The sequence below is a fragment of the Lithobates pipiens genome, unplaced genomic scaffold, assembly GCF_037356315.1.
Source record: "Lithobates pipiens isolate NorthernLeopardFrog02 unplaced genomic scaffold, aLitPip1_a1.2 Scaffold_10, whole genome shotgun sequence".
NCBI classification, from domain to species: Eukaryota; Metazoa; Chordata; class Amphibia; order Anura; family Ranidae; genus Lithobates; species Lithobates pipiens.
Window position 1 is genome coordinate 162276509 of NW_027507686.1, and position 26615 is coordinate 162303123.

The 26615-nt window shown below is 44.2% G+C and overlaps 1 protein-coding gene across 1 annotated transcript in view; it reads left to right on the plus strand.

The window, feature by feature from the left end:
- Positions 1 to 26615, plus strand: part of DEAF1 (DEAF1 transcription factor) — a 65928-nt gene that overhangs the window by 33943 nt on the left and 5370 nt on the right. Inside the window, exons 9-10 of the mRNA XM_077458809.1 lie at positions 12782 to 12996; positions 24521 to 24583. Of these exons, the coding sequence (XP_077314935.1) occupies positions 12782 to 12996; positions 24521 to 24583 (278 nt within the window). The remainder of the gene's footprint in view (positions 1 to 12781; positions 12997 to 24520; positions 24584 to 26615) is intronic.

Here is a 26615-nt window from a genome sequence, read left to right on the forward strand (position 1 = left end):
CGAACGTCAAGAACGCAGTGATGTACAACACGTACGACGAGCCAAGAAAAATAAAGTTCAATAGCCAGTGCGGCTCTTCTGCTTTATTCCAAGCATGCGTGGAAATTTGGCCGTCGGAATTGTGTACACACGATCGGAATTTCCAACAGCGGATTTTGTTGTCCAAAAATTTGAGATCCAGATCTCAAATTTTGTGTGAAGGAAATCCCAATGGAAAATGTCTGATGAAGCCCACACACAGGCAGAATTTCCAACAAAAAGCTCCTCCCATCGTCGGAAAATCTGACCGTGCGTACGGGGCATAAAAGTTCATGTTAAAATCAAGGGGTTTAATTTGCACACATCTGCAAGTATGTGTGTTTGTGTGTGTGTGTGTGTGTGTGTGTATATATATATATATATATATATATATATATATATATATATATATATATATATATATATATATATATATATATATATGTATGTATATATATAGAGGCCATGAAGTTCACATGATGCTCAATTGGTAGTAATGGGCCCAACGTGTGCCAAGAAAAGACACCATTACACCACCACCAGCCTGAACCAATGATACAAGGCAGGATAGATCCATGCTTTCATGTTGTTTACGCCAAATTCTTACCCTACCATCTGAATGTCACGGCTGAAATTGAGACTCATCAGACCAGTCAACATTTTTCCAATCTTCTATTGTTCAATTTTTGTGAGCCTGTGCGAATTGTAGCCTCAGTTTACTGTTCTTAGCTGACAGGAGTGGCACCCGGTGTGGTCTTCTGCTGCTGTATCCAATCTGCTTCAAGGTTTGATGTGTTGTGTATTTATTGATGGTATTCTGCATACCTTGGTTGTAACAAGTGTTTTTTTGAGTTACTGTTGCCTTTCTATCATCTCAAACTGTCTCTGCCCATTCTCCTCTGACATCAACAAGGCATTGCTGTCCACACAACTACCGCTCACTGGATATTTTCTCTTTTTATCGGACCATTGTCTGTAAATCCCAGTAGATCATCAGTTTTTTAAATACTCAGACCAGCCCGTCTGGTACCAACAACCATGCCACGTTCAAAGTCACTTAAATCCCCTTTCTTCCCCATTCTGATGCTCGGTTTGAACTTCAGCAAGACGTCTTCACCACATCTAGATGCCTAAGTGCATTGAGTTGCTGCCATGTGATTGGCTGATTAGCAATTTGTGTTACCAAGCAATTGTACAGGTGTAACTAATAAAGTGGCTGGTGAGTGTATATGATAATGGATAGATTAAAGGATGAGTTTACCTTTGGGAATATGTTGCACCCATTTTTAGGGTGGAACATGGAACATGTTCCCAGTGCTGCAGCCACTGCCCTCCCTCCCTGTGGCAGCAGTTGAAGAAGTTTCCCATAATAGCTGTCACTTTTTAATATCAACACAGCCGTTCAGTGCTCCACCCACATGGCTGCGTCATTCATTCACACAGCTATGTATGTGTGAATGAACTACAAGCCCCAACATCCTTTGCAGTTGTCAGCTTGTAGTTCTCAATGAACTACCATGGTGCTTTGGAGTGCCTTGGTAGTTCATTGATTTGTTCCTGTTGGTGTATCTGGCTGGCTGTACGGGATGTACAGGTATACAGATACACTGAGGTCTGCAGGAGACCTGCATGGCACCAGTGGTCAGTTTCCATGCCTCAGTCATCAGCTTTACAGGCCCCAAAAGAAAAAAATAAATGCTGCATATTTTTTTTAACTGCAAAAAAATTTGCATTTATTATTTTTTTCTAAAAGGCGAACTTATCCTTTAAGGGCAGGTATGCCTGGTGGGAGCCCACTTCTCCTTAACCACTTCAGGCTGGAAGGTATTACCCACTTCTGATCAGGCTATTTTTTTGCAATATGGCACTGTGTTGTTTTAACTGACAATTACGCGGTCTTGCAACGTTGTACCCAAATAAAATTGATGTCCTTTTTCTCCACAATTAGAGCTTTATTTTGGTGGTATTTGATTAACTCAGGTTTTATTTTTTGCGGTATAAACAAAAAAAGGCCGACCATTTTGAATAAAAAAACAATATATTTTAATTTATGCTATAAAACATTACCAATAAAAAACTTTAAAATAATCAAATTTCTTCATCAGTTTAGGCCAATATGTATTCTGCTACATATTTTTGGTAAAAAAAAAACCAAAATGCGTATATTGATTGGTTTGCACAAAAGTTATAGCGTCCAAAACTATGGCATATATTTAGGGACTTTTTATTTTTTAATCTTTTTTTACTAGTAATAGCGGTGATTTAGTGGGACTGTGACCTTGCAGTGAACAAATTAGACACTAAGTGGAACTTTTTGGGGACCAGTGACACAATACTGTGATCAGTGCTGAAAAAAATGCACTGTAACAGTATAAATGACACTGGCGCAAAGGGGTTAACATCAGGGGCGATCAAGGGTTTAAGCGTGTGCGTTTTGAGGTACTTCCTAACTGTGTGGGGGGGCAGATACACTGCAGGAAAAGAGAGATCCGTGCCATGCAGGTCTCCTACATACCTGTCAGTGTATCTGTATACCTGTACACCCCATATGGCCAGGCAGGCAGATACACTAACAGGAACAAATCGCTCCACAGTGCTATGGTAGTTCATTGAGAACTACAAGCTGACAACCGCAAAGGATGCTGTTTCTTGTAGTTCATTTACACACAGAGATGTGTGAATGAATGACGCGACCATGTGGGGGGAGCCCTGCACGGCCGTGCCGATATTAAAACGTGACAGCTATTACAGGAAACTTCTTCTCATACTCTCTGACAGATCAGCGATTTGCCTTGTTTACATAGGCACACCACTGCTTTGTCTCTCCATAGAACCATCGCAGCCGCCGGACCTGCTGATTGGCTCCCGATGGGTCCAATCACAGCGGGAGCAGTCATCTGGTGGCGCACGTGCGCCCCCTACATCGCATGCACAAAATCACATGCGGTTACGTGATTTTGCACAGCTGGGCCACCCTACCACAGTACATATGTGATGGGCGGTCCCGAAGTGGTTAAAGGTATAGGGACACATTGGACACCCAGCAATAACACAATGGCAGTGAAGTTATCCATTGTGTTCCCACACTAATTACCAACATTGCAAACAAATGGCAACCACCCCAGTCTATAACTGGCCTTAACAGCTAGGAGCGCATGGAAGGGCATGTCAAAAAAACAGCAAACAAAAATTTCCAGTTCACTTACCAGCCAGCCTGCAATAAACTGAATTGACCCATCTAACAGTTCCTGTCTAAACCAAGGGGTTTAATTTGCACACATTTGCAAATAAATGCGTAAGTGGCACCCCAGTGTACTGTAGTAAAAACGTGACAGATATTCAAACCGTTAGGGTGGCCATACACACATAGATTTTTGTTTGTAAAGGCTTCAGATACTGCAAAAAAAAAAAGGAATCCTAATGCTGCATTCACACGACCGGACTTTCCGGCACAATAGGTCTGACGGAATCATTCCGTCGGATATCGTGTGTAAGATAATCCGATCATTTTTCTTTTAAAAATTCAGACGGACCTAGAAATAGAACATGTTTCAAATCTGTCTGACTCCATTCCTATCGGGAAAACCATTCGTCTGTATGCTGGTCCGACGAACCAAATACGACGCAAGGGCCGCTATTGGTTACTGGCTATTGAACTTCCTTTTCTAGTCCCGTCACGTTTAAAACGAACGGACTTTAGTTAATTTGTGTGTGGGCAAGTCTGTTCGCTCGAAAGTCCGTCTGGAAGACCGTCGGACCTTTTCTGCCAGAATAACAGATTCCTTCATTCACACTGTAGCACTCTATAAAACGAATCTCCCTCTGTGGTTATTCTTTTCTATCAGTCGACTTGAGCAGTCAGAAAACCAAAACAGCTGCATGTGAGTGGATTAAGCCTCTGTTTGGCAAGCAATTCTCTGTCCACTACCTTCTTCTTTTTTTTTTTTTTTTTAATCAAAGGTTGTTGGAGGGGAAGGAGCTCACCAGCCCAACCATGAAGTGAAGCTTTTTTTTATCCAAAACTAATGAAAAAGTTTTGGCTGGACATGGACTGAACACGATCGTGCTGCCATAGTTCTCAGTGCGGATCGTGTCAATCAGGGTAGCAAACCTCACTTCTTTGTTCCTCACTGATGACTTGGCTGTTTAGCAGAGGCAGAGATAGGAGACGTGTTTATTCCAATTCTGCTGTTTCCAATGAGTCCATCACATCTTAAGGCTACTATTCAGAAGACAGTAAATTTGACATGGAAACGCACACCGTTTCCATGACAGGCGAGGTACCGTATATTTTTGTTGATTTATTCATATCCTGTTTGTGATTTTCAGCATTCTTTTCGTCAAAGGGTGTGCATTTTTTGATATTATTTATTTTCCCTTTTAATGTTTGCTGTCATGCACTCCCTCATGTTCCCCAGGTTCTTTTGTTTTTGGTACGCTGTCTGAATTTTAACGTTTGGTTTCTTTCATTAAATGACATCATCTTGGAAGTACATAACCTCTGATGTGAGATCTCACTGGGCTAAATATATATCCTCAGTATAGTGCTTGGAGCTCTGCCACCCAGAGGTGCAAATTGGCATGAGAAGTATCGGAGACTTAGCAGGATAAAGTTCTCTGCTCTGTCACCCTTGACTGCTTATCCTTGAACGTCAGCGTGACTGCTTAAAAACTTCTTTCTGTCTTCCATGCGTCCTCTTTCTGGTTTAATATCCTCTGTGGTTTTAGAAATAAGAACTTTGATCTAAGCAGATAGTTTGCTACAGTTTCTGTTGGCAGTCATATTTAGATCTTAAATCAACATTTCTCAACCTTTTTAACACAGAGGAACCCTTAAAATAGTTCTCCGCTCTCGAGGAACCCCTACTTAAATTAGAAACTTACAACTCGTAATACAATAGTGTGATGGTCAGTGAGAGGAATGGTCTTTACATTTGTGGTCATTGGGAAGAATTACCTCCTTACAGATAGCTAAGAAGATCAATGGTGTCAGTGGGAACTTATCCAAGAGGCAGAAATTGCCCAATGCTGAAGGAACCTCTAGCAACCTCTGGAGGAACCCTAAGGTTCCATGGACCCCTGGTTGAGAATCACTGTCTTAAACTGTTAATAAACATCTAAATTTGTAAAACTGGGAGCTGCTACTATGCAAATTTAAATGATTTTTAAACCAGGCTGTCATGGGTGAAAAGCATTTTTCTTTTTTTTTGTTCCTGATTCAGATCTGATCAGCTACAGCATGATGAGAAGCAGAGGCCATGCATTGGTTCTCACCATTCTTAATTCTATTAAATGTGCATGTCTATGAGTCAAATAGTAGCTAAATAAATTTAAATGATTGAAAATGATTATTACCGTATTTATCGGGGTATAACACGCACCGGCGTATAACACGCACCCCAAGTTTAGGAGGGCATTTTAAGGAAAAAAGTTTTAGGAGGGAAGTTTAAGGTAAAAAAAAACTTACATTTAAATGCCCGTCAATGCAGCCTTATCAGTGTGCATCTGCAGCCTTGTCCATAATTGCAGAATGATCAGTATAATTTGCAGCTTGCCCACCGCTGTTTGCAGCCTTGCAGAGTGTCATTTGCAGCTTGCCAGTGTCATTTCCAGTTCGCCCAGCGCCATTTGCAGCCTTGCCCATGTTTAAATATCCCGCCGCTGAGACAGACCGAGCGAGCGCTGCCGAAAAAGACCGAGCCGACTCTACTGTGTAATCGGCTTGGCTCGGCTCGCAGTCCCGCCCAGTATGGTTGAGTCCAGAGGTGTAGCTTGAAGCTTGTGGGCCCCGATGCAAAAGTTGACCAGGCCCCCCCCCACTACTTCCAACGTGTACGCAAATATATCCACTGCATGCCAAGATACTCAAAGTGGCATAAGAGTTTTGAGTTCCCAGAGTTCCTCTGTACATCTGAGGACAGGGATCACCGCTGGAGAATCAGAGGACAGGGACCCCTGGCAGGTCACTTGGCAGAACTCCTTTCCTATCCCAGCACTGTAAACAGCCCCCCCCCCCCCACCCCCACACACTACACAGGGCTGAATTCACATTCCTTTACACACAGACTGTCAGTCTTCACAGGGTGTATCTGGCTTTTATGTTGCCCTTCTGCCCTGTGAAATTCTCTGGTGATTTCAGCCCTGCGGAGAAGGAACAGTATAGAGTGCTGTAATGGGAAACGAGCTCGGCAGCCGGGCATAACATGCAGGGTGGGGGGGGGGGGGGGGGGCTGGCCAGGGGGCTTTGGGGGGGGCAACTTAGATCTGGGAGGGCAAAGCCATGTGACACAAAATCTGGAGCCTGCAGACCTTCAGCCCCCCCCCCCCCCCCAAGGAGGGGTTAAGGGATTTCTTTTAGCAATTTCTGAAGGTTTGCCTGTCAGTGTTGGTAGGTGTTAAGGGAAGGTCACCTTCCGGTGTCTTTTCTTCAGGTGTCAGGGAAGTGGGGTAAGTAGACATCCCCAGGTGGGGGGGGGGGGGTACAGAGAATTCCAGCTGGTGACTAGGAGACACTGAGTGGTGTCATACCTCACCAGTGACATTGCTCCCCTTGTGGCTACAGGACGGCACTCTCCTCCTCTTGCCACACTGAGCTCGGTTACCATTCCATGTTACCAGCACATAGTACATACACTTCCCCATCCTGGGCTGTTCTCACCTCATGCTCCCCTCCATTCAGGAAATGGCTCACAGCTTCTCCCCAGCCAATGGGAACAGAGGGGTGTGAACGATGGAAGGCAACGTAGAAGCCCAATACTGGAACGTGGCTGTGGGGCCCTAGGGCAGATCGAAGCTGGATTTTGTGGAGGATATGATAATATGACAGGGAGGTTGCAGGGGCCCCCTGGAGCTAGGGGCAGGGTTGCGATTGTGAACCCTGCAACCCCTTATGCTACGCCCATGGTTGAGTCTCTTAGTTTGCATTGGGATTGCATAATGTGGTTGGTGTAGATTCAAAGTGTCTCCTACCAAAACACATGGCACCCTTAATCTATATAAAAAAGGACCTGCCTCCTAATTTTTTTGTAGGGCACCATAATGCACGGCAGTTCGGGTGCTTAGCAGAGGCATGTGTTGGAAAGCCATTCAAAGCCAAGGGCACTGTGGTATGTATACTAACATGTTGTAGTAATGCACGTATTTCTGCAACACGAAGATCCAAATGGGCTACCAGAGAGTATCTCAGCAAAAATAAAGCCCCTTTTGCCTCTAATTTAAGTTGCAGCTCAGTGCAGGCTTTTAGGAAAAGCAGTGAGCCAATTGCACAAGCAGGATATGGATATGACATACATAGTGTGACAGTGCGAAGCCCTGCCACTGGTGAAATGTAATAGAATATGACACAGGATTCACATGTGAAGTTCCAGGCTATCATTTCTACGTAGGGAAGGCTGTGTTTTGTGGATTCAGAGGGATTTTATTGGATGCCTGTGTGCAGGGGCGTTATTTACTCAAGCTTGAAGATAGCTTAGGGCTCCCAGTTTGGAAACTGCTCCCATATTGGAGACAGAAGGTCTCAACCAGGGGTCAGAGATGCGCCAACCAGGAGTCAAGAAACAGGGGGTCTCAACCAGGGGTCATAGGTGCAGAGGCATATTTAGTGAAAATGGCGTCTATAGCAAGCACTGAAACTGCGCCCCTGTCAAAACATTTGAAAACCATCTTTCAGATAACCTTAACAAGCACTGATGAGCTGCACTTATAGGCAGCACTGATAGGCTGCACTGATTTGCGGCATTTGGGGGCACTGATGAGGCAGGACTAAGTCTGATAGGCGGCACTGATGAGCTGCACTGATGGACACTAATAGGTGATACTGGCACTGACCGGTGGCACTGATGAGTTGCACTGATAGGTGGCACTGATAGGTGATACTGGCACTGATAGGTAACACTGATAGGTGATACTGGCACTGATAGGTGGCACAGATGGAGCAGCACTGATATAGGTGGCACTAATAGATGGCACTGATGAGCTGCACTGATATAGGTGGCACTGATGAGCTGCACTGATATTGGTGGCACTGTCCAGCCTGTTGGGGGGGGGGCTTTGGTGACATATCAGGGTTCTAAACAGACCCCTAATATCTAAATTTTGGACAGAGAAAGAGACTGAGCACAGAGATTCCCCATTCCCTTTCTCTGCAGCCTCAGTTGCAGAGAAAGGGAGAGCACTGGACAGTGAATGAATGGGAAGTGCTCTATGCTGAGCAACTTACTATTCTTTCACAAACTGAATCATAACAACCCCGTTCCCCCGCAGAAGCTGATCGGAGAGAACAGAGGGAAGCGATCAGTGCTCCAGGGAGCTATCGCAAAGTGAAACAAGACAGGTGGCAACCTAGTCTCCCTCCACACCCGGTCTGGCCGACTTCTCCTACCTGGAGCCCAGGAACTGGGTGCAGTGCTCCTTCTACAGCATTCTCCTGAGTGAGTCGAGAGCCAGGGACCGGTGGTCTCCCTTCCTCTTGAGAAATTAGCTGGGCAGCGGATTGCGCGGTTTGACTTTCAAGTGCAGAGTGATCTACCACACTGCGGCTCCCGACAATTAAATTAAAACCCATAGCCTGCCTCTGCGTATTGGTATAGAAGGGGCCGGGACTTTGTCAGGAGCTGCATTGCAGATGATCACTCCACCTGCACCCAAAAGTGGTGAAATAATCCCTATTTCTGCCCATTATCGGACCCTGAGGTGCAGACGTCAATGCTCCCAGTGTTAATTTAATTTAATTGGGGTGGGCACAGGATAATGTTGGAGGGATCATGGCCCCCTCTCAAGCCCACCCTTCATATTGCACTCATGGCACTTGCCATATGTGTCATACCCTGGATACGCCACTGCATAGGTGCCCCAGCATGGACAAGGAGGTCTTGTCCCAGGAGTCAGATGGGCTCCTATCAGGGTGTTAGGAGAGCCCTTACCCAGGGGCGAGGAGTGGGCCGTGCAGCAAGGACTAAAGGCTAAGTGAGCCAAGTGAACCAGAAGTGCTGGGCAACATAGTCAGAGGGACTGGTAAAGAGAACAGCGGTACTGCTGACAAGGAAGCTAGGTGACTTGGTACTTTAAGTCGAATTTTCATGTTGATGATGGAAACTCCTGCATGGGCAACTGATTTCTATGCAAACCTTTTCATTATGTTTAATAAAAGTGGGCCGCCATGCCCTAAAATGCAGGTTGGACTGGCAAAACTCCTTGGAAAAGACATTGCCACATAATCATAATCATCCCAGCTCTACAATATACATGTCTTGTTGCAAAGGATGCCTCCAGGTTGCTTCAAGCATCATGCTTTGGGGCGGTTTTTCTTCAGCTGGAAAAGTGGCCTTAGTCAAGGTAGAGGGAATTATGACCAGTTCCAAATACCAGTCACTATTGGCACAAAACCTTCAGGCTTCTGCTAAAAAGCTGAACATGAAGAGGAACTTCATCTTCCAGCATGACAACGACCGAAAGCATACATCCAAATCAACAAAGGAATGGCTTCACTAGAAGACGATTAAAGTTTTGAAACAACCCAGCTAAAGCCCAGACCTGAATCCAATTGAAAATCTGTGTGTTGATCTGAAGAGGGCTGTGCACAGGAGATGCCCTCGCAATCTGACAGATTTGGAGTGTTTTTGTAAAGAAGAGTGGGCAAATATTGCCAAGTTAAGACGTGCCATGCTGATAGACTCATACCCAAAAAAGACAAAGAGCTGTAATAAAATCAAAAGGTGCTTTGAGTATTAGTTTAAGACCCCTTTCACACTGAGGCGCTTTTAGGCGCTTTCTTGCAAAAAATAAAAATATAAAAACGCCTGAAAAGCTCACAAACGATTTCCATTAAAATCAATGAATGCTTTCACACTGGGACATTGCGCTGGAAGGGCGATGAAAAAAACGCCCCTCTCCATTGAAATGAATAGAAAGCTCTCCAAAGGCATTTGAAGAGCTCTTCAAAAGCCCCTGAAAAGCTCTTCAAAAGCACTCCGTGTTTTACTGGCAGTTTAGAAGTGCCTCAATGCGAAAGGGGCCTTAGGGTGTGCACATTTATGCAACCATATTATTTAAGACCCCTTTCACACTGAGGCGCTTTGCAGGTGCTAAAGTGCTAAAAATAGCGCCTGCAAAGCACCCTGAAACAGCCGCTCAATCCACTCCAGTGTGAAAGCCCCGAGGGGCGGTGCGCTTGCAGGACGGTCAAAAAAGTCCTGCAAGCCGCATCTTAGGAGCGGTGTATTCACCGCTCCTAAAGTGCCCCTTCCCTCTGAAAACAATGGGGCAGCGCTGAAAACCAGCCAGCAAACCCTTTTTCGGCCGCTAGCAGGGGTTAAAACCGCCTCACTAGCAGCCGAATAGCACCGCTAAAATGACAGTAAAGTGGCGCTAAATATAGCGCCGCTTTACCACCAGCACCCGCCCGCCTCAGTGTGAAAGTAGCCTTAGTTTTTTATTTTTACTTCCCTCCACCTAAAATATTTAATAGTCGTACAGTTTATAGGTCACATTAAAGGTGTAAAAAGTTCTGAAATGATTTATCTTTGTCTCATTTTTTTTCATCATAGAAACCTGACATTTTAACAGACTTTTTATATCCACTGTATATGGCACTGAAATAACTACTGAATATTGTAAACTGACTCATTTTTTGACCTCTTGCCGACCAGCCGCCGCAGTTTTACTGCGAAAGGATGCCATGGCTGGATGAAACTGTTACCTGACGTCACTTTGCGTTCTGGCCACTAGGGGCGCACGCAGCGCGTTCCCGGAGCCGATGTGATTGTGCCCGCTGGGCTCCCACGATCACTCGTGACAGAGTGAGAACCGGGATCCGTGTTTTAAACACACAGATCCCGGTTCTTTCAGCAGAGAGGAGACAGATTGTGTGTTCATACTTTGTATGAACACCGATCTCACCCTCCTCCTAGACAGTCCCATCCTCCACAGTTACAAACACACCTAGGGAACACAGTAAACCCCTTGATCACCCCCTAGTGTTAACCCCTTCCCTGCCAGTGACATTTATACAGTAATCGGTGCATTTTTATAGCAACGATCATGTATAATTGTCAGTGGTTTTAAAAATATGTCAAAAGCGTCTGATGTGTCTACCATAATGTCGCAGTCCCGATAAAAATCGCAGATCGGCGGCATTACTAGTAAAAAAAAAATAAAAAAAAAAAAATGCCATAAATCTATCCCCTATTTTGTAGACGTTATAACTTTTGTGCAAAACAATTAATATACACTTAATGCGATTTATATTTTTGTTTTTACCAAAAATATGTAGAAGAATACATATCGGCCTAATCTGAGGAAAATAAATGTTTTTTTGATAAAAAAATGTGGGATATTTATTATAGCAAAAAGTAAAAGATATTGGGGGGTTATTTACTACGGCAAATCCACTTTACACTACAAGTGCTAAGTACACTTGAAATTGCACTGGAAGTGCAGTCGCTGTAGATCCGAGGGGGGCACTCAAGGGAAATAAAAAAACAGCATTTTAGCTTGCACATGATTGAATAATAAAATCAGCAGAGCTTCCCCTCATTTCAGATCTACCCCTCAGATTTACAGCGACTGCACTTCCAAGTGCACTTTCAGTGCAATTTCAAGTGCACTTTGCACTTGTAGTTTGCACTTGCAGTGCAAAATAGATTTACCTTTCGTAAATAACCCCCATTGTGATTTTTTTTTTCTAAATTGTCACTCTTCTTTTGTTTATAGCACAAAAAATAAAAACTGCAGAAGCGATCAAATATGACCAAAAGAAAGCTCTATTTGTGGGGAAAAAAGATGTATGTATAGTGACTTGTATAGCGCTACCTATGCGAACTGAATCGCTTCAGGGTGCTTTCTTGCCACCAGAGTCCATCTGTGGCTTTTTGCGTGGTCCTTTACCCCGTAAGGTCCTGACTAGCTTATAAACACATACAACATTGACATACACATAAACATATTAAGGCCCATTTTTGTTTTTTAGACAAGGTCTAATTAACCTACCAGCATGTCTTTGGAGTGTGGGAGGAAACCGGAGTACCCGGAGGAAACCCACGCAGGCACAGGGAGAACATGCAAACTCCAGGCAGATGGTGTCGTGGTCGGGATTTGAACCAGTGACCCTATTGCTGCTAGGTGAAAGTGCTAACCTCTACACCACTGTGATGTCAATTTTGTTTGGGTACAGCGTCACACGAGCGTGCAATTGTCAAAGCGACGCAATGCCAAATTGCAAAAAGTGCTCTGTTCAGGAAGGGGGGTAAAATCTTCCAGGGCTGAAGTGGTTAAAGATAAAGTGGGGGTCAGATTTTAGGAGTAAAAGCTTTGAACAAAAGAAAGCACATTTGGCAGACTGCTACAGACACACAAGGACGCTGTTTTAGCTTCAGACTTACACAGACTTAGAGATACACACATCTGAATATATATACAATCTTCATTTCAAGAATATAACTATATTATTGATGTTATTTTTACATTCTACATTTTGATATTGTTCTTGTAATACTTTGCCATTTTATTATTAAATCAATTTTTTACTTTTTACAAAAGGATGTCAATTTTGTTTGGGTACAGCGCCGCGCGACCGTGTAATTGTTAGTTAAAGCGACGCAGTGCCGAATCGCAAAAATGGCCTGGTCATTGAGCAGCCAAATCTTCCGGGGCTGAAGTGGTTAAAAGCATTAAATTACAATATAGCTTGTAGATTTATTTATGTTTAAAAAAAAAAAAAAAGTTGATTTTTCATTTACACGCAGTGCTCTCTCTTGTTTTCCTGCAGTGTTGTCTTCTCTCCCAGCACTCGCTCTTGCTCCCAGTACTCCCACTAAGGAGTCCTCTCCTGCTGTGGTGAATGGATTGGAGGTTTCCGAGCAGCAAAGATCCTGGCTTTATCTGGAAGAAATGGTGAATTCTTTGCTCAGTACTGCACAGCAGCTGAAGAACTACGTGGAACAAGCCAAAAATGAGGTAGCAGCTGCCTCAGAGAGAAAGGAGGTAAGACTGAATTACACGAATTGCTGATCTCAACATTTCGTTTTCCATTTGTGACCAGATTATGTGCTTTTATGAATGTAGTGGTTTTGGTAAAAAGGTCTTTGTAAAGCTCTGGTCTGGAAACTGAGGGGTCCGTTTTCTTTTTCAACAGCTCTCCAAGGAGTAATATGTGTAGAATGGCAGGCAGGTTGTATAGACAGGTGTATGGTGGGGAAAGCGTTAGAAAAGGGGGAAAGTTAGATTTATTTATTTTTTATTATTCTAAATGTCAGGCTGCCACAGGAGTCCATTCCTGCAAGAGAACAGACTGGCTAATCATGTTTTATTTAATGGCAGCGGGGGGTGGCGGACACAGTGGCGAATGCCATGGAGGAAACACACAGAACTCAGGATAGCGAAGGTAGGAGCCCTTAGAATGGCCAAGGTACAGGATCTAAGGAGCGGGCTGGTCTTTGCCAGAGCTTCTGATGGTGGAGATTGGTTTGGCTGTTGACGGCTCCCAGGTTGCGGCACTCTGACTCAGTTTAAATAGGCAAAGACATCCAATGAGTTTGAGTAAATTAATAAATAATATCTGTGTCTGTGAAGGTTCATTTCATGAAGTCATAGATCTACTGTCGTTGGACTTTTAGCTAGGTTAAAGAAGTTGTTGGTTTGCACTAGCTATGGAGGAGAAAATATCACATTGCATTGTTGCTCACAATTAATCAGTACAGCAGTACATAATCTCTGTGTATGGCATCTAAATAGCGCAGAGTACTTATATAATGGTAGCTCTTTTATAGGGTACATAGATACATTCAAATCAGTTCATGCTGCACAGAGGAGCTCATAATCTAATTTTTCTGGGTAATGTTATGGGTAATGTGGGAGAAACCCAGTTACGCTACCACTATGTTTTATGGATTGTGGGGGGAAACCAGAGTCTCCAGACAAAACACACACAGGCACAAACAACACACAATTATATGCAGATATTGTCTTTTGGGGGATGTAAGTCCAGAGTTGCCAACACAGATACATATAAAATATAATTTTTCAAATTTCACTACATTTAACAAATTTCCCAGAAACTGTTTAAGCCATCACCATCCTGATTGAGGATAAACCTCTTAAAGTGTAATGTCAGCCATATGCATATATACACACACAGACGTTGTGCTCATGAGTTTACATACCCTGGTAGAATTTATGATTTGAATATGAATGACAACACAAAAATATTTCTTTCACTTGTGGTTAAGGTTTGACTGAAGCCATTTATTATTAATCAACTGTGTTTATTCTTTTTAAATCAGAATCACAACAGAATCTACCCAAATTACCCGGATCAAAAGTTTCCACACCCTGGTGATTTTGGCCTGATAACATGCACAAGTTGACGCAAAGGGGTTTGAATGGCTATTAACCCTTTAACGTTCTGCTCCACCGTTTGGTAGAGCACATTTTGAGTCACGCTAACTCATTGAAAAAATGTGGACTTTAAAGGGTTAAAGGTAACCATCCTCGCCTGTGATCTGTTTGCTTGTAACTAGTGTGTGTGTATAAAAGGTCAATGAGTTTCTGGACTCCTGACAGACCCTTGCATCTTTCATCCAGTGCTGCACTGATGTTTCTGGATTCTGAGTCATGGGGAAAGCAAAAGAATTGTCAAAGGATCTGCGGGAAAAGGTAGTTAAACTGTATAAAACAGGAAAGGGATATAAAAAAGATATCCAAGGAATTGAGAATGCCAATCAGCAGTGTTCAAACTCTTATCAAGAAGTGGAAAATGAGGGGTTCTGTTGAAACCAAACCAAGGTCAGGTAGATGAACTAAAAGTTTAGCCACAACTGCCAGGAAAATTGTTTGGGATGCAAAGAAAAACCCAGAAATGACTTCAGGTCAAATACAGGACTCTCTGAAAACATGTGGTGTGGCTGTTTCAAGTTGCACAATAAGGAGGCACTTGAAGAAGGATGGGCTACCTAGTCCAGTCGCAAGAAGAAAGCCATTACTACGCAAATGCCACAAATTATCCCACTTACAATACGCCAAACAGCACAGAGGCAAGCTTCAAACCTTCTGGCACAAAGTCATTTGGAGTGATGAGACCAAAATTGAGCTTTTTGGCCACAACCATAAACTCTAAATTTGGAGAGGAGTCAACAAGGCCTATGATGAAAGGTACACAATTCCTACTGTGAAAAACGGAGGTGGATCGCTGATGTTTTGGGGATGTGTGAGCTACAAAGGCACAGGAAATTTTGTCAAAATAGTTGGCAAGATGAATGCAGTATGTTATCAAAAAATACTGGAGGAACATTTGTGTTCATCAGCCAGACAGCTGCGCATGGGACATACTTGGATATTCCAACATGACAACGATCCAAAACACAAGGCCAAGTGGACCTGTTATTGGCTAAAGCAGAATAAAGTGAAGGTTCTGGAGTGTCCATCTCAGTCTCCTGACCTCAATATCATTGAGCCATTCTGGGGAGATTTCAAACATGCAGTTCATGCAAGACAGCCCAAGAATTTACAGGAACTGAAGGCTTTTTGATAAAGGGGAATGGGCAGCTTTACCATCTGAGAAGATAAAGAGCCTCATCCACAAATACCACAAAAGACTTCAAGCTGTCATTGATGTTAAAGGAGGCAATGCATGGTATTAAAAACTGGTGTGTGTAAACTTTGGATCAGGGTAATTTGGGTAGTTTCCGTTGTCATTATGATTTAAAAAGAGTAAACAGTTGATTGATAATAAATAGCTTCAGCCAAACACTAATCACGAGTGAAAGAAAATGGACAAGAAATCATAAATTAGGTCAGGGTATGTAAACTTATGAGCACAACTTCTGTCTGTGTATCTGTGTAATGTATGTATATGTGTGTGTATACAGTATCTCCCAAAAGTGAGTACACCCCTCACATTTTTGTAAATATTTTATTATATCTTTTCATCTCACAATGCTGAAGAAATGACACTTTGCTACAATGTAAAATAGTGAGTGTACAGCTTGTATAACAGTGCAAATTTACTGTCCCCTCAAAATAACTCAACACAGCCATTAATGTCTAAACCGCTGGCAACATAAGTGAGTACACCCTTAAGTGAAAATGTCCAAATTGGGCCCAATTAGCCATTTTTCCTCCCCGGTGTCATGTGACTTGTTAGTGTTACAAGGCCTCAGGTGGGAATGGGGAGCAGGTGTGTTAAATCTGGTGTTATTGCTCTCACTCTCTCATACTGGCCACTGGAAGATGAACATGACACCTCATGGCAAAGAACTATATGAAGATCTGAAAAAAGAATTGTTGCTATACATAAAGATGGCCTAGGCTATAAGAAGATTGCCAAGACCCTGAAACTGAGCTGTAGCATGGTAGCCAAGACCATACAGTGGTTTAACGGGACAGGTTCCACTCAGAACAGGTCTCGCCATGGTCGACCAAAGAAGTTGAGTGCACGTGCTCAGCGTCATATGCAGAGGTTGTCTTTGGAAATCAGATGTATGAGTGCTGCCCTCATTGCTGCAGAGGTTTGGGGGATGGGGGGGGGGTGGGGGGTCAGCCTGTCAATACTCAGACCATACGCCGCACACTGCATCAAATTGGTCTGCAAGTATATCTTGCTTACAGTCAAGCATGGTTGTGGGATTGTCATGGTCTGGGGCTGCATGAGTGCTGCCGACACAGGAAAGCTACAGTTCATTAACCCCCCCTAGCGGTAATCCCGAGTCTGGCTCGGGGTAGGAATATACTGACAGGAGCGGTAACCCCGAGCCAGACTCGGGATGGCTTCGCTCGATGCAGGGGAGGACACAGGGAGCGTTACTCACCTTGTCCCCTGGATCCAGCGATGTCCGCCGCGCTGTGTGATCGAGTTGTCCTCCGCTCGATTCACAGTGCCGAATGCCGCCGAGCTCCGTTCCCTGCGACGTTACGGCGCACGGGAGCGGAGAACGGCGGCAAATTCAAAAAAGTTAAAACACACTAAACACACACAGCACTGTAATCTTACAGATTACAGTGCTGTATTAAAAAATACACACCCCCTTTGTCCCTAGTGGTCTGTCCAGTGCCCTGCATGCACTTTTATATTATAAATACTGTTTTTTACTGCCTGGAATTTGGAGATTGTCCATAGCAACCAAAAAGTGTAAATTTTTCAGTGTTTTAGGATTTTATTACATTATTGAATCATTTTTATTATTCTTTATTATATTATAAACTTTATCATACCCGGGATGTCTGCTAGACTCTGGTTTGAACAGATTTAAGAGCGTTATTCCTAAGAATTACAGGACTACAAAATAAAAGCCAGATTTCCGTGCAAAATAATTGTACCGCTTTCAGCACCTAATTCCAGACTGAATCATACCACCAGGGAGGTTAAGGAAACCATGAATGCCAACATGTACTGTGACATACTGAAGCAGAGCATGATCCCATCCCTTTGGAGACTGGGCCGCAGGGCAGTATTCTAACATGATAACGACCCTAAACACACCACTAAGATGATCACTGCCTTGCTAAAGAAGCTGAGGGTAAAGGTGATGGACTGGCAAAGCATGTCTCCAGACCTAAACTCTATTAAGAATCTGTGGGGCATGCTCAAAGGGAAGTTGGAGATGTGCAAGGGCTCTCACATCCACCTGTTCTGTGATGTCGTCATGGAGGAGTGGAAGAGGACTCCAGTGGCAACCTGTGAAGCTCTGGTTAACTCCATGCCCAAGAGGGTTAAGGCAGTCCTGGAAAATAATAATGGTCACACAATATTGACAATTTGGCCCAATTTGGGCATTTTCACTTAGAGGTGTACTCAATTTTTTGTTGCCAGTGGTTTAGACATTAAAAGAAAAGTATGGATTTAGGGTTTTTTCCCCAGTCATATTTACCTAGGTGGATGCAGCATGGGACAGATGCTGTATCTGTCCCCTGTCACCTCTTCACTGAGAACTGATCGATCGAAAATCGCTGATGGCCTGGTTCTCTCGTCTCCCCAGAGAGCTGCTGACTGTCAATCGGTAGCTCTCCTGCTGTGCTCCTCCACACTCACTGGAGCGCTGACTTGTGGAGGGATGGAGAGCAGCCGTCTCAGCGACTTGCTGAGAGGCTAAAACTGCCATCAGTCTAGGCAAAACTAATTGCACTCCTGTGACCCATATGAGGAGTCCAGCCAAACAAGCTCAAGCTGGACTTATTTAATGGCTGTGTGTTGAGTTATTTTGAGGGGACAGCAAATTTACACTGCTGTGAGATAGAGTGTGTATGTGTGTGTGTATATATAATATATACACACACAATGGGAAAAATAACTATTTGATCTCCTGCAGATTTTGTAAGTTTGCTCACTTACAAAGAAATGAAGGGTCGATAATTGTTAGGTTTGCACACATTTTGGAGGGATTTTGGTCCACTCTTTACAGATCTTCTCAAATCCATAAGGTTTCTTGGCTGTCGCTTGGCAACTCAAAGTTTCAGCTCCCTCCATCAATTTTGTATAGGATTAAGGTCTGGAGACTGGCTAGGCCACTCCACGACCTTAATGTGCTTCTTCTTGAATCACTCCTTTGTTGCCTTGGCAGTATGTTTTGGGTCATTGTCATGGTGGAAGAGCCATCCACGATCCACCTTCCTTGTTCTGGCTGAGGGAAGAAGGTTCTCATGCAAGAGTTTACAATATATGGCCTCGTCCATTTGCCCCTCAATGCTGCAAAGTCAGTCTGCACCTTTAGGAGAGAAATGGCCCCAAAGTATTATGGGGATTTCTTGTACCTCTAATGCCGCGTACACACGTAGCAGACTGTCCACTGGACTTTCCGAACGAGCTACTTGCCCACACACGGCACTTTTTCAGCGGACTAATACGGCGTACTAAGTCCGCCGGACTATCCGCCGTACTTTTGAAATGAGCGGACTTGCCCGCACACGCGGAGAAAAGTCCGCTCGTTTTGAGCACGTCTCCAGGTAGCCGGGACCAGCGAAGGAGGCGTCACCTGGTATGGACTTAAAGGGGAACCCCTACGCTGAAAAATCGGCGTGGGGGTCCCCCTCTGGGTCCACATAAGATCCTTATCCGAGCACGCAACCCGGCCAGCCAGGAAAGGGGGTGGGGACGAGCGAGCGCCCCCCCCCCCACCCCAAAGCACCTTGTCCCCATGTTGATGAGGACAAGGGCCTCTTCCCGGTAACCCTGGCCGTTGGTTGTCGGGGTCTGCGAGCGGGGGGCTTATCAGAATCCGTGAGCCCCCTTTAATAAGGGGGCCCCCGGATACCGGCCCCCCACCCTATGTGAATGAGTATGGGGTACAATGTACCCCTACCCATTCACCTGTAAAAAAAAAAAGTTTAAAAAAACACAACACACAAGGGTTAAAATAGTTTATTGCACAGCTCCAGGGGTCTTCCGTCTCCGGGGTCTTCTCGCCGGACTCCTCTGCTATCTTCTGCTAGCTCTTTTACTAGCGGAGGAGCCCGGCTTTCTTCTTTGCCGCCACCCTCTGCTTCCGACTTCGGGGGTCTTGTCCCCCTCTTCGGGGGTCTTGTCCCCCTCTTCGGTTCTTCTTGCCGGGCCACCACGCCTTCTTCTAGCTCTTTTACAAGCGGTGGCCCGGTCTTCTGTCGTCGCTGTCGCCGTCTTCTGTTCTTCTGTTCTCTTCTTCTCTTCTTTTCTTCTCTTCAGATGTTGCCTCGTCGCTGTCTCCTCTCACAATGACGGGGACGTGGCGCGCGGCGACTTATATAGGAACATCGCCGGATGATGTCCCCGCCCATTATGATGTCACAGTCCCAGCATCTTCTGGAGCTGTGACATCATAATGGGCGGGGACATCATCCAGCGACGCGCCCCTGCCATTGTGAGCGGAGGCAGCGACGAGGCAACATCTGAAGAGAACAGAAGACGGCGACAGCGGCGACAGAAGACCGGGCCACCGCTTGTAAAAGAGCTAGAAGAAGGCGCGGTGGCCCGGCAAGAAGAACCGAAGAGGGGGACAAGACCCCCGAAGTCGGAAGAAGAAGAAAGCCGGGCTCCTCCGCTAGTAAAAGAGCTAGCAGAAGATAGCGGAAGAGTCCAGCGAGAAGACCCCCGGAGCTGTGCAATAAACTATTTTAACCCGTGTGTGTTGTGTTTTTTTTTACTTTTTTTTTACAGGTGAATGGGTAGGGGTACATTGTACCCCATACTCATTCACATAAGGTAGGGGGCCGGTATCCGGGGGCCCCCTTATTAAAGGGGGCTCACGAATTCCGATAAGCCCCCCCGCCCGCAGACCCCGACAACCAACGGCCAGGGTTGTCGGGAAGAGGCCCTTGTCCTCATCAACATGGGGACAAGGTGCTTTGGGGTGGGGGGGGCGCGCGATCCCCCCTTCCCCAAGGCACTCCCCCATGTTGAGGGCACCTGGCCTGGTACGACTCAGGATGGGGGGGGCGCTCGCTCGTCCCCACCCCCTTTCCTGGCCGGCTGGGTAGCGTGCTCGGATAAGGGTCTGATGTGGGCCTAGGGGGGGGGGGGCCCACTCCGATTTTTCAGCGTAGGGGTTCCCCTTTAAGTTCATACCAGGTGACAGGGCCAGCGACGCCTCCCTCGCTGGCCCCAGCTACCTGGAGACGCACTCAAAATGAGCTTCCTTTATCCGCGCGGGAAAAGTCCGCTCATTTCAAAAGTACGGCGGACTAGCACACACACGGCCGTACTGTCCGCCGAAAAGCGAGTCTGGCGGACAGATTGGAGTGCAAAAATACTTTCTTAGGCCGCCGGACTTTTGGTTAAAAAAAGTCCGCCGGAGGCTACACACGGGCAGATTGTCCGGCGGACTTGAGTTTGCCGGACTTTTTCGCTGGATTGTTTGATCGTGTGTACGAGGCATAACAGTCACTGGACAGAAAATGAGAGAAAATCTCCCCAATGAAGACAAAGACAGCGATAAAACTCTTCAGTGGGTGTGTTTCTTTCCTACTCTCTTTCAAGAATAAGTAAAAAAAAGATTATGCTGGGGTTTCGCTACAATAAAGTCTATGAGTGCATCACTGTCTTGTTTTAGTCCCATTAAAGTGTAGCTAAACCTAAAAGCAAAAAATTAAGATATATAGCAGCGTACCCATCCTTAAATGTTCTTGCTGCATTAGTGTTCTTTTTTAGGCTTTTTTTCTGTTATCTGATAAACTGGCCAGTAAGTCTATTATTTTTTAATTCCTGTAACAGACCTAGCTATCCAGTCAAAGTGTCGGAAGGTTGAGACAAACTATCTTACTGGGGTCCTTACAGTTCAGATTTTATTCATTTATTTAAAAACTTAAAGTGATTTTTTTTTTTTTAAATAACAAATATGTCATACTTACCTCCACTGTGCAGTTAGTTTTGCACGGAGTGGCCCAAGCCTCGACTTCTGGGGTCCCCTAGTGGCACTGGTAGCTCTTCCCCGCATCGTATAACCCCCTAGGAGAAGTGCTCCCCCGGTGGGGGTACCTTGCAGGTGCACTTCCGGGTCCAGCATTTCCATCCATAGACACAGAATGCCGGACTTAGCCTCGCCCTGCTGTGCGGGCAGCTGGATCTTATAGGTATCTTCTGTGCAGGGTTGCTGGTTGTCCTCTTGTCTTTGAACTTCCGATGCTGTAATGGTTTAATTGCTTTGGGTCTGCAGTGAAGATGGTCTGACGGGGACCTGCCTCCTCCTCCTCCATTGAGAAAAACCTGTGCATAGTCTACACTGCATGTAACATGATCTTTAAATGGAGGAGAGGATCCTGTCATTCATCTGAATGTCTCCCATTCAGAGATTGTGCCACATGCAGTGTAAGTAATAAAATAACTTTTTTCTCAATGGAGAAGGAGGGTGCAGATCCTCGTTGGACCAGGATCACTGCCGATTCACTATTGCAGCGCTGGAGGTACAGATTTAATTACATTTTCTTAGAGTTCCAATTTACCCTTTTGAAATAAAATAAATGGAATATTATACGGAATGTAATCTGAGGAATACATAATTACCAATTTATCAACCTGTAATAAATAAATGTAATGTGAAACAGCAGTACTGTAGAACATGTGCTCAAACACCATCATTATGAATTAAGAAACTGACCTAACATATATTATTTATTTTGCGTTTGACATAATAAGGGTCAGAGGGTTGTAACCCTGTTTCAGAGCAGCTCTCGCCACAGCAACACCCACCCTCAGTATGGCCATGACACAGGTCAGCCAGATGATCTGTAATTAAATGGGTAATCCTCTTATGGGACAGACAGGTCCCATTGAGACTGAGACCTGCTTTAAATCCTTGCTGTCTGAAGAGATTGTTTCCTGCGCTGTGCTTTGGTCAAAACCTGAGTTTCCCTTCTTATGAACTTCAGATGTCCTGTATTATTATGATAGTTTGTACTGTCTTAAATATCTTAGGATGATCACGCATTTCAATTCGATCTTTAGCAATTGATGACTTTGAAATGACAATCTAGCGTTTGTTGGCATTTATGATCACTTCAAAACAATTTCTTAGTGATGAATTGAAAAGGGAGTGTTTACAGAAGTTGGAATCAGTTTTCTTTGGGTTTGTATTGTATGTGTGTGGTGTTTTGAATATTTCTCTTTTCAGTTGATCTTTTGCAACACGCAGAGCAACATTTTGATTGAATGTCTATTGAAAATAAAAATAAATTATGTGTATTGAGGACATTGTCTGTACCTACATCAATTTGTTCCCACCTACCTGATGGGTTATCGACCTCTTAAATGTTAACCTAATGTAACCACATACAACAATTTCAATCTTTAACTTGTTAGTGCATTTTATGTATTTTTTCTCAGTAAATGTCTTCATTTTTTACTTTACTTGTTTCAATTGCTGGGTACCGGATAGTCCTTCCATCACTACAGGCATTATAGGGCATTTTTTGAAGTAGTCCCTGTTAACCCGTTCCCTTTCCATGTGTATGTGTTCAGGTTCAGCCAACAATGTGAGTAGTGGAGTTCTGTCTTCATAAATGGGAGCTAAAAGCTGAACTCCAGACACAAGTTCATTTATATACAGTAAATACACTGTGTGTACCAAATGCCTATGCAGACCCAGATATTACCTTGTAAATGAGTAGTGACATCACAGAACTATACATGTCCTGTGCAGAGAGTAGAGCTGTGGGAGGGACCCAGCAGGCCCACCAACTACAGGCTGCGAGCCGTGGATACAAGACCAGTCACCCTGCACAGCGAAAAGAGCAGCACTGACTGGTCTTTTTCATGCTGGATTACTGCAAAGATCTGAAAGAAATACACAGGCAAACCAAGATCTACTTTAGAATACACATGGCTCTTCTATCTAGAAAATATTTTCTTATCTCAGCATACAGGTTTAATGCAAATCTGTTGGTGAATGTAAATCCCTGTCCCACTCGACTATGAACTCAGCACCTTCTGTTGGCCAGAATTAATCATTAGTACCTTTGCCCATCTCCCCAAAATCCTCTGTTAGTTTAACCTTTTTACTGACAATGTCATATGTATTACATTGTCATATATTACATTGGCGGCAGCGGGGGGTATTAAACACACTCCTGGTGGCTGCAATGTGTATAAATTTAACAAGCCGACTGATGGAAATGATCCGGCAGCTGTGCAGATCGCTTCCACGCACCTCGGGAACTGATGGTCCCCACCCTCTAAACAAATGCCCTTGCTATGTTTCCAGAGATCCAGCATGGTGGGTGCTGCTGGGTAGAGGGTAGGGAGATCAGCAAATGTCTGTTCACTCAACCCCCCCCCCCCCCCCCCCACCCGTTCCTGCTAATCACCCAGAAGTGATATGTAAAACATCACTTCTAGGTCTTGGCGGTCATTAGTTTTAGTGGAGGGCAGGTGAGACATCAAGGGTCTCTTAGACCCCTAATTTCTCATTAAAGAAAATCTGTCACCAAAAAATTCATTACTTAGGGCAGTGTTTCTCAGCTCCAGTCCTCAAGGCGCCCCAACAGGTCATATTTTCAGGCTTCCCATTATTTTGCCCAGGTGATTTGATCAGTTTTACTGCCTAACTAATTACCGCAGCTGTTCTATCTAAGGGAAATCCTGAAAACATGACCTGTTGGGGCACTTTGAGGACTGGAGTTGCGAAACACTGACTTAGGGGACTTTTTGTCACCTATGTAATAAAAAAAGTGTAGATTATTTTTTTTAAAGTGTAAAAAATTAAAGTTATACCCAAGTACTTAAAATCCCCCCCCTGCCCCCCAAAAAACATTTGAGTTTGCAAAAATGGCCCTGGCAGTGAAAAGGTTAAAGCAACTGTCCATAATAAAAAAAAACACAAACACAATGTGCGATGGAAAAGTGTTTATACTCCCCTGTCCCACCACCCATTCCTCTGATCTGCTCTTTGATCACCATGGGAAAAGCATAGGTGCAATCATAAGAGTGTTTAGCCAGGTAATTGAAGGCAATATTCAAGTACTTCATAATGCTAAAAGATTGTGTAGGGAAGTGTCTAATGTGTTGTACCATTTAACCTTATTTATTATATTAACATTTATTTCCATGCAGTTCCCAAGTCATTTGTTTCAGCAGACAGAAGAAATAAATGGGAAGCATGAGATATTACTTAGGGTAAGGCCTATATTTCAGTTTTTCTCCTCTCTGCCTTGTTCTTCCTCCGCTGTCTCTAGAGAATGGCGAGTTCTTTGGTGAAAAATTAAATTGTGACATTTATTCCACCGCTGGACCCCTGGGTTCTACACAATGACGTCTGCCTGTTCTATATATGCGAAAATTGTATTTGCGCAGAAATTTTACACGTTAAAACACACGTTTTTGAATATTAATGCACAGTACTATCTTTGGAATGCGTGTGTCCTATATATATAATATACATTCACACAGGAAAACACTTGAAGTGTGACAGGTTTATGAATGTATCGTCACACAGAGTCACACCTCCCTCCTCTCTCACTCTGCATCTCATTAAGTCTCGCTATTTTGAGGAATTTTTACTTCCACATCTTCACACTCTCTCCTCCACCCTTAGACTTCTGCCTGCTGGGTTTATTTTATTCATTAGTGTTGTTTTATACATTGTTTGTCTTGTTTTGCTTACTTTTCTAGTTATGCCATGTTAATTGCTTGTGCAAGTACAATTATTGTGTACCTCATTTATCATGTAACTCACCAATTATTATTAACTACTTTACTGATAAAATGTATAAATGTCTGTAAATTGTTATTAAAGTATTTAACTATATCAGCTTATATACATTTTTCCACTGACTCCAGGAAGGGAGGGGGAAAAGTTAATTTTTTTAGTTTATTTTAATTTTATTTAGTATGAGAGTTTTAGTGCGCTAAACATCCTGTTTTACATTGGAGCGACTCAAGAGAAAAAGAGCTACAGGTGACGAATGCGGCATCGCCTTCTTTCAAGAATTTTCTGCACAGTTGAATGTATCTTACTGGTTAAAAACTGTGTCGACCACAGCTATATTTACCTGAGCTGCCAAACCAACCATTACACAAGATAAGAAAGGAGCTAAATAGGACACGTAGATGTGAGCACGGATAAAGGATTGGAGGACAGGGAGAAACATCAGAAATTAGTGGAAGATTCAGAGGAGAAACTGGGCATTAAGGGTGGCCATGGGTGATTGTGAGAGAAAGAGGAAACATGGATATCTAATAAAAGCCAGGGCAGAGCATTGAAACATTGGTGTCTGTTAAAAACCAGAGCAGAAAGGGAGAACACTAGTTTATGGCTGGTGGCAGATATATAGAGGGCAAACATCAGTGCCTTATGGGGGCCAGGGCAGAGGTCAGAAAAGCTATATTTGATGAGGCCATAGTAGAAATTGAGAACTTTGGTGTCTGTTGGAGGCCAGAGATGTTAGAGGGAAAAGGATTGAAGCACTCCTGAAGCAGGGCTAGATCAAGGGGGGTGCTGGGGTTGTATGTGCCCCCCCACCTTCCCGATTCAATGATATTCCCCCCAGGCTGCTATTGACACTGTGCTTGTTGCTCTGAGCTCCTCCTCCATCCACTGCCACACTGGGCTTCCCAAGTGCTCACAGATACAATCTGTATAAATGTTTAGAGTTAGCACAAGGCAAGGTTGAGTCAAACCCCTAAGTTCCAATCTGTATATTAAAAGTCCATAGCAAGTCCATAGCAATGTAGGCTTATATCTTTAGAGTTGAAAGCAATACGATACTATGCACAATTCTCTCTAGCCTCAACACATATCCAGCTACTGTATCTTCACTATTTTTGGGGTAAGGTGGAAAAAAGGGGGGGAAGGTAGGCTGGAATTTGGGGAGAGAGAAAACCAAGGGAGGTCTGGACTTTGGAGAGACATTAAAATGGCGGAGGACTGGACTTTGGGGAGTGAGAGATATGGAGGGAGGGTTGATTTTGGGGGCTGTACTTTGGATTGGCAGAAAAATGGGGTGGGGTGAGCTTTGGAGAGACAAAAACAATGGAATTGATTAGGAGAGGCAGAAAAAATGGGGGGGGGGGGGTTATGGGGAGACAGAAAAAAGGGTAGAGGCTGTCGAGAGGCAGAAAGATGGAGACTGAACTTTGGAGAGTTAAACAGTGGGGGTGGGGCTGGTCTTTGGAGAGACAGAAAAATGGAGGGAGAGTTCACTTTGGA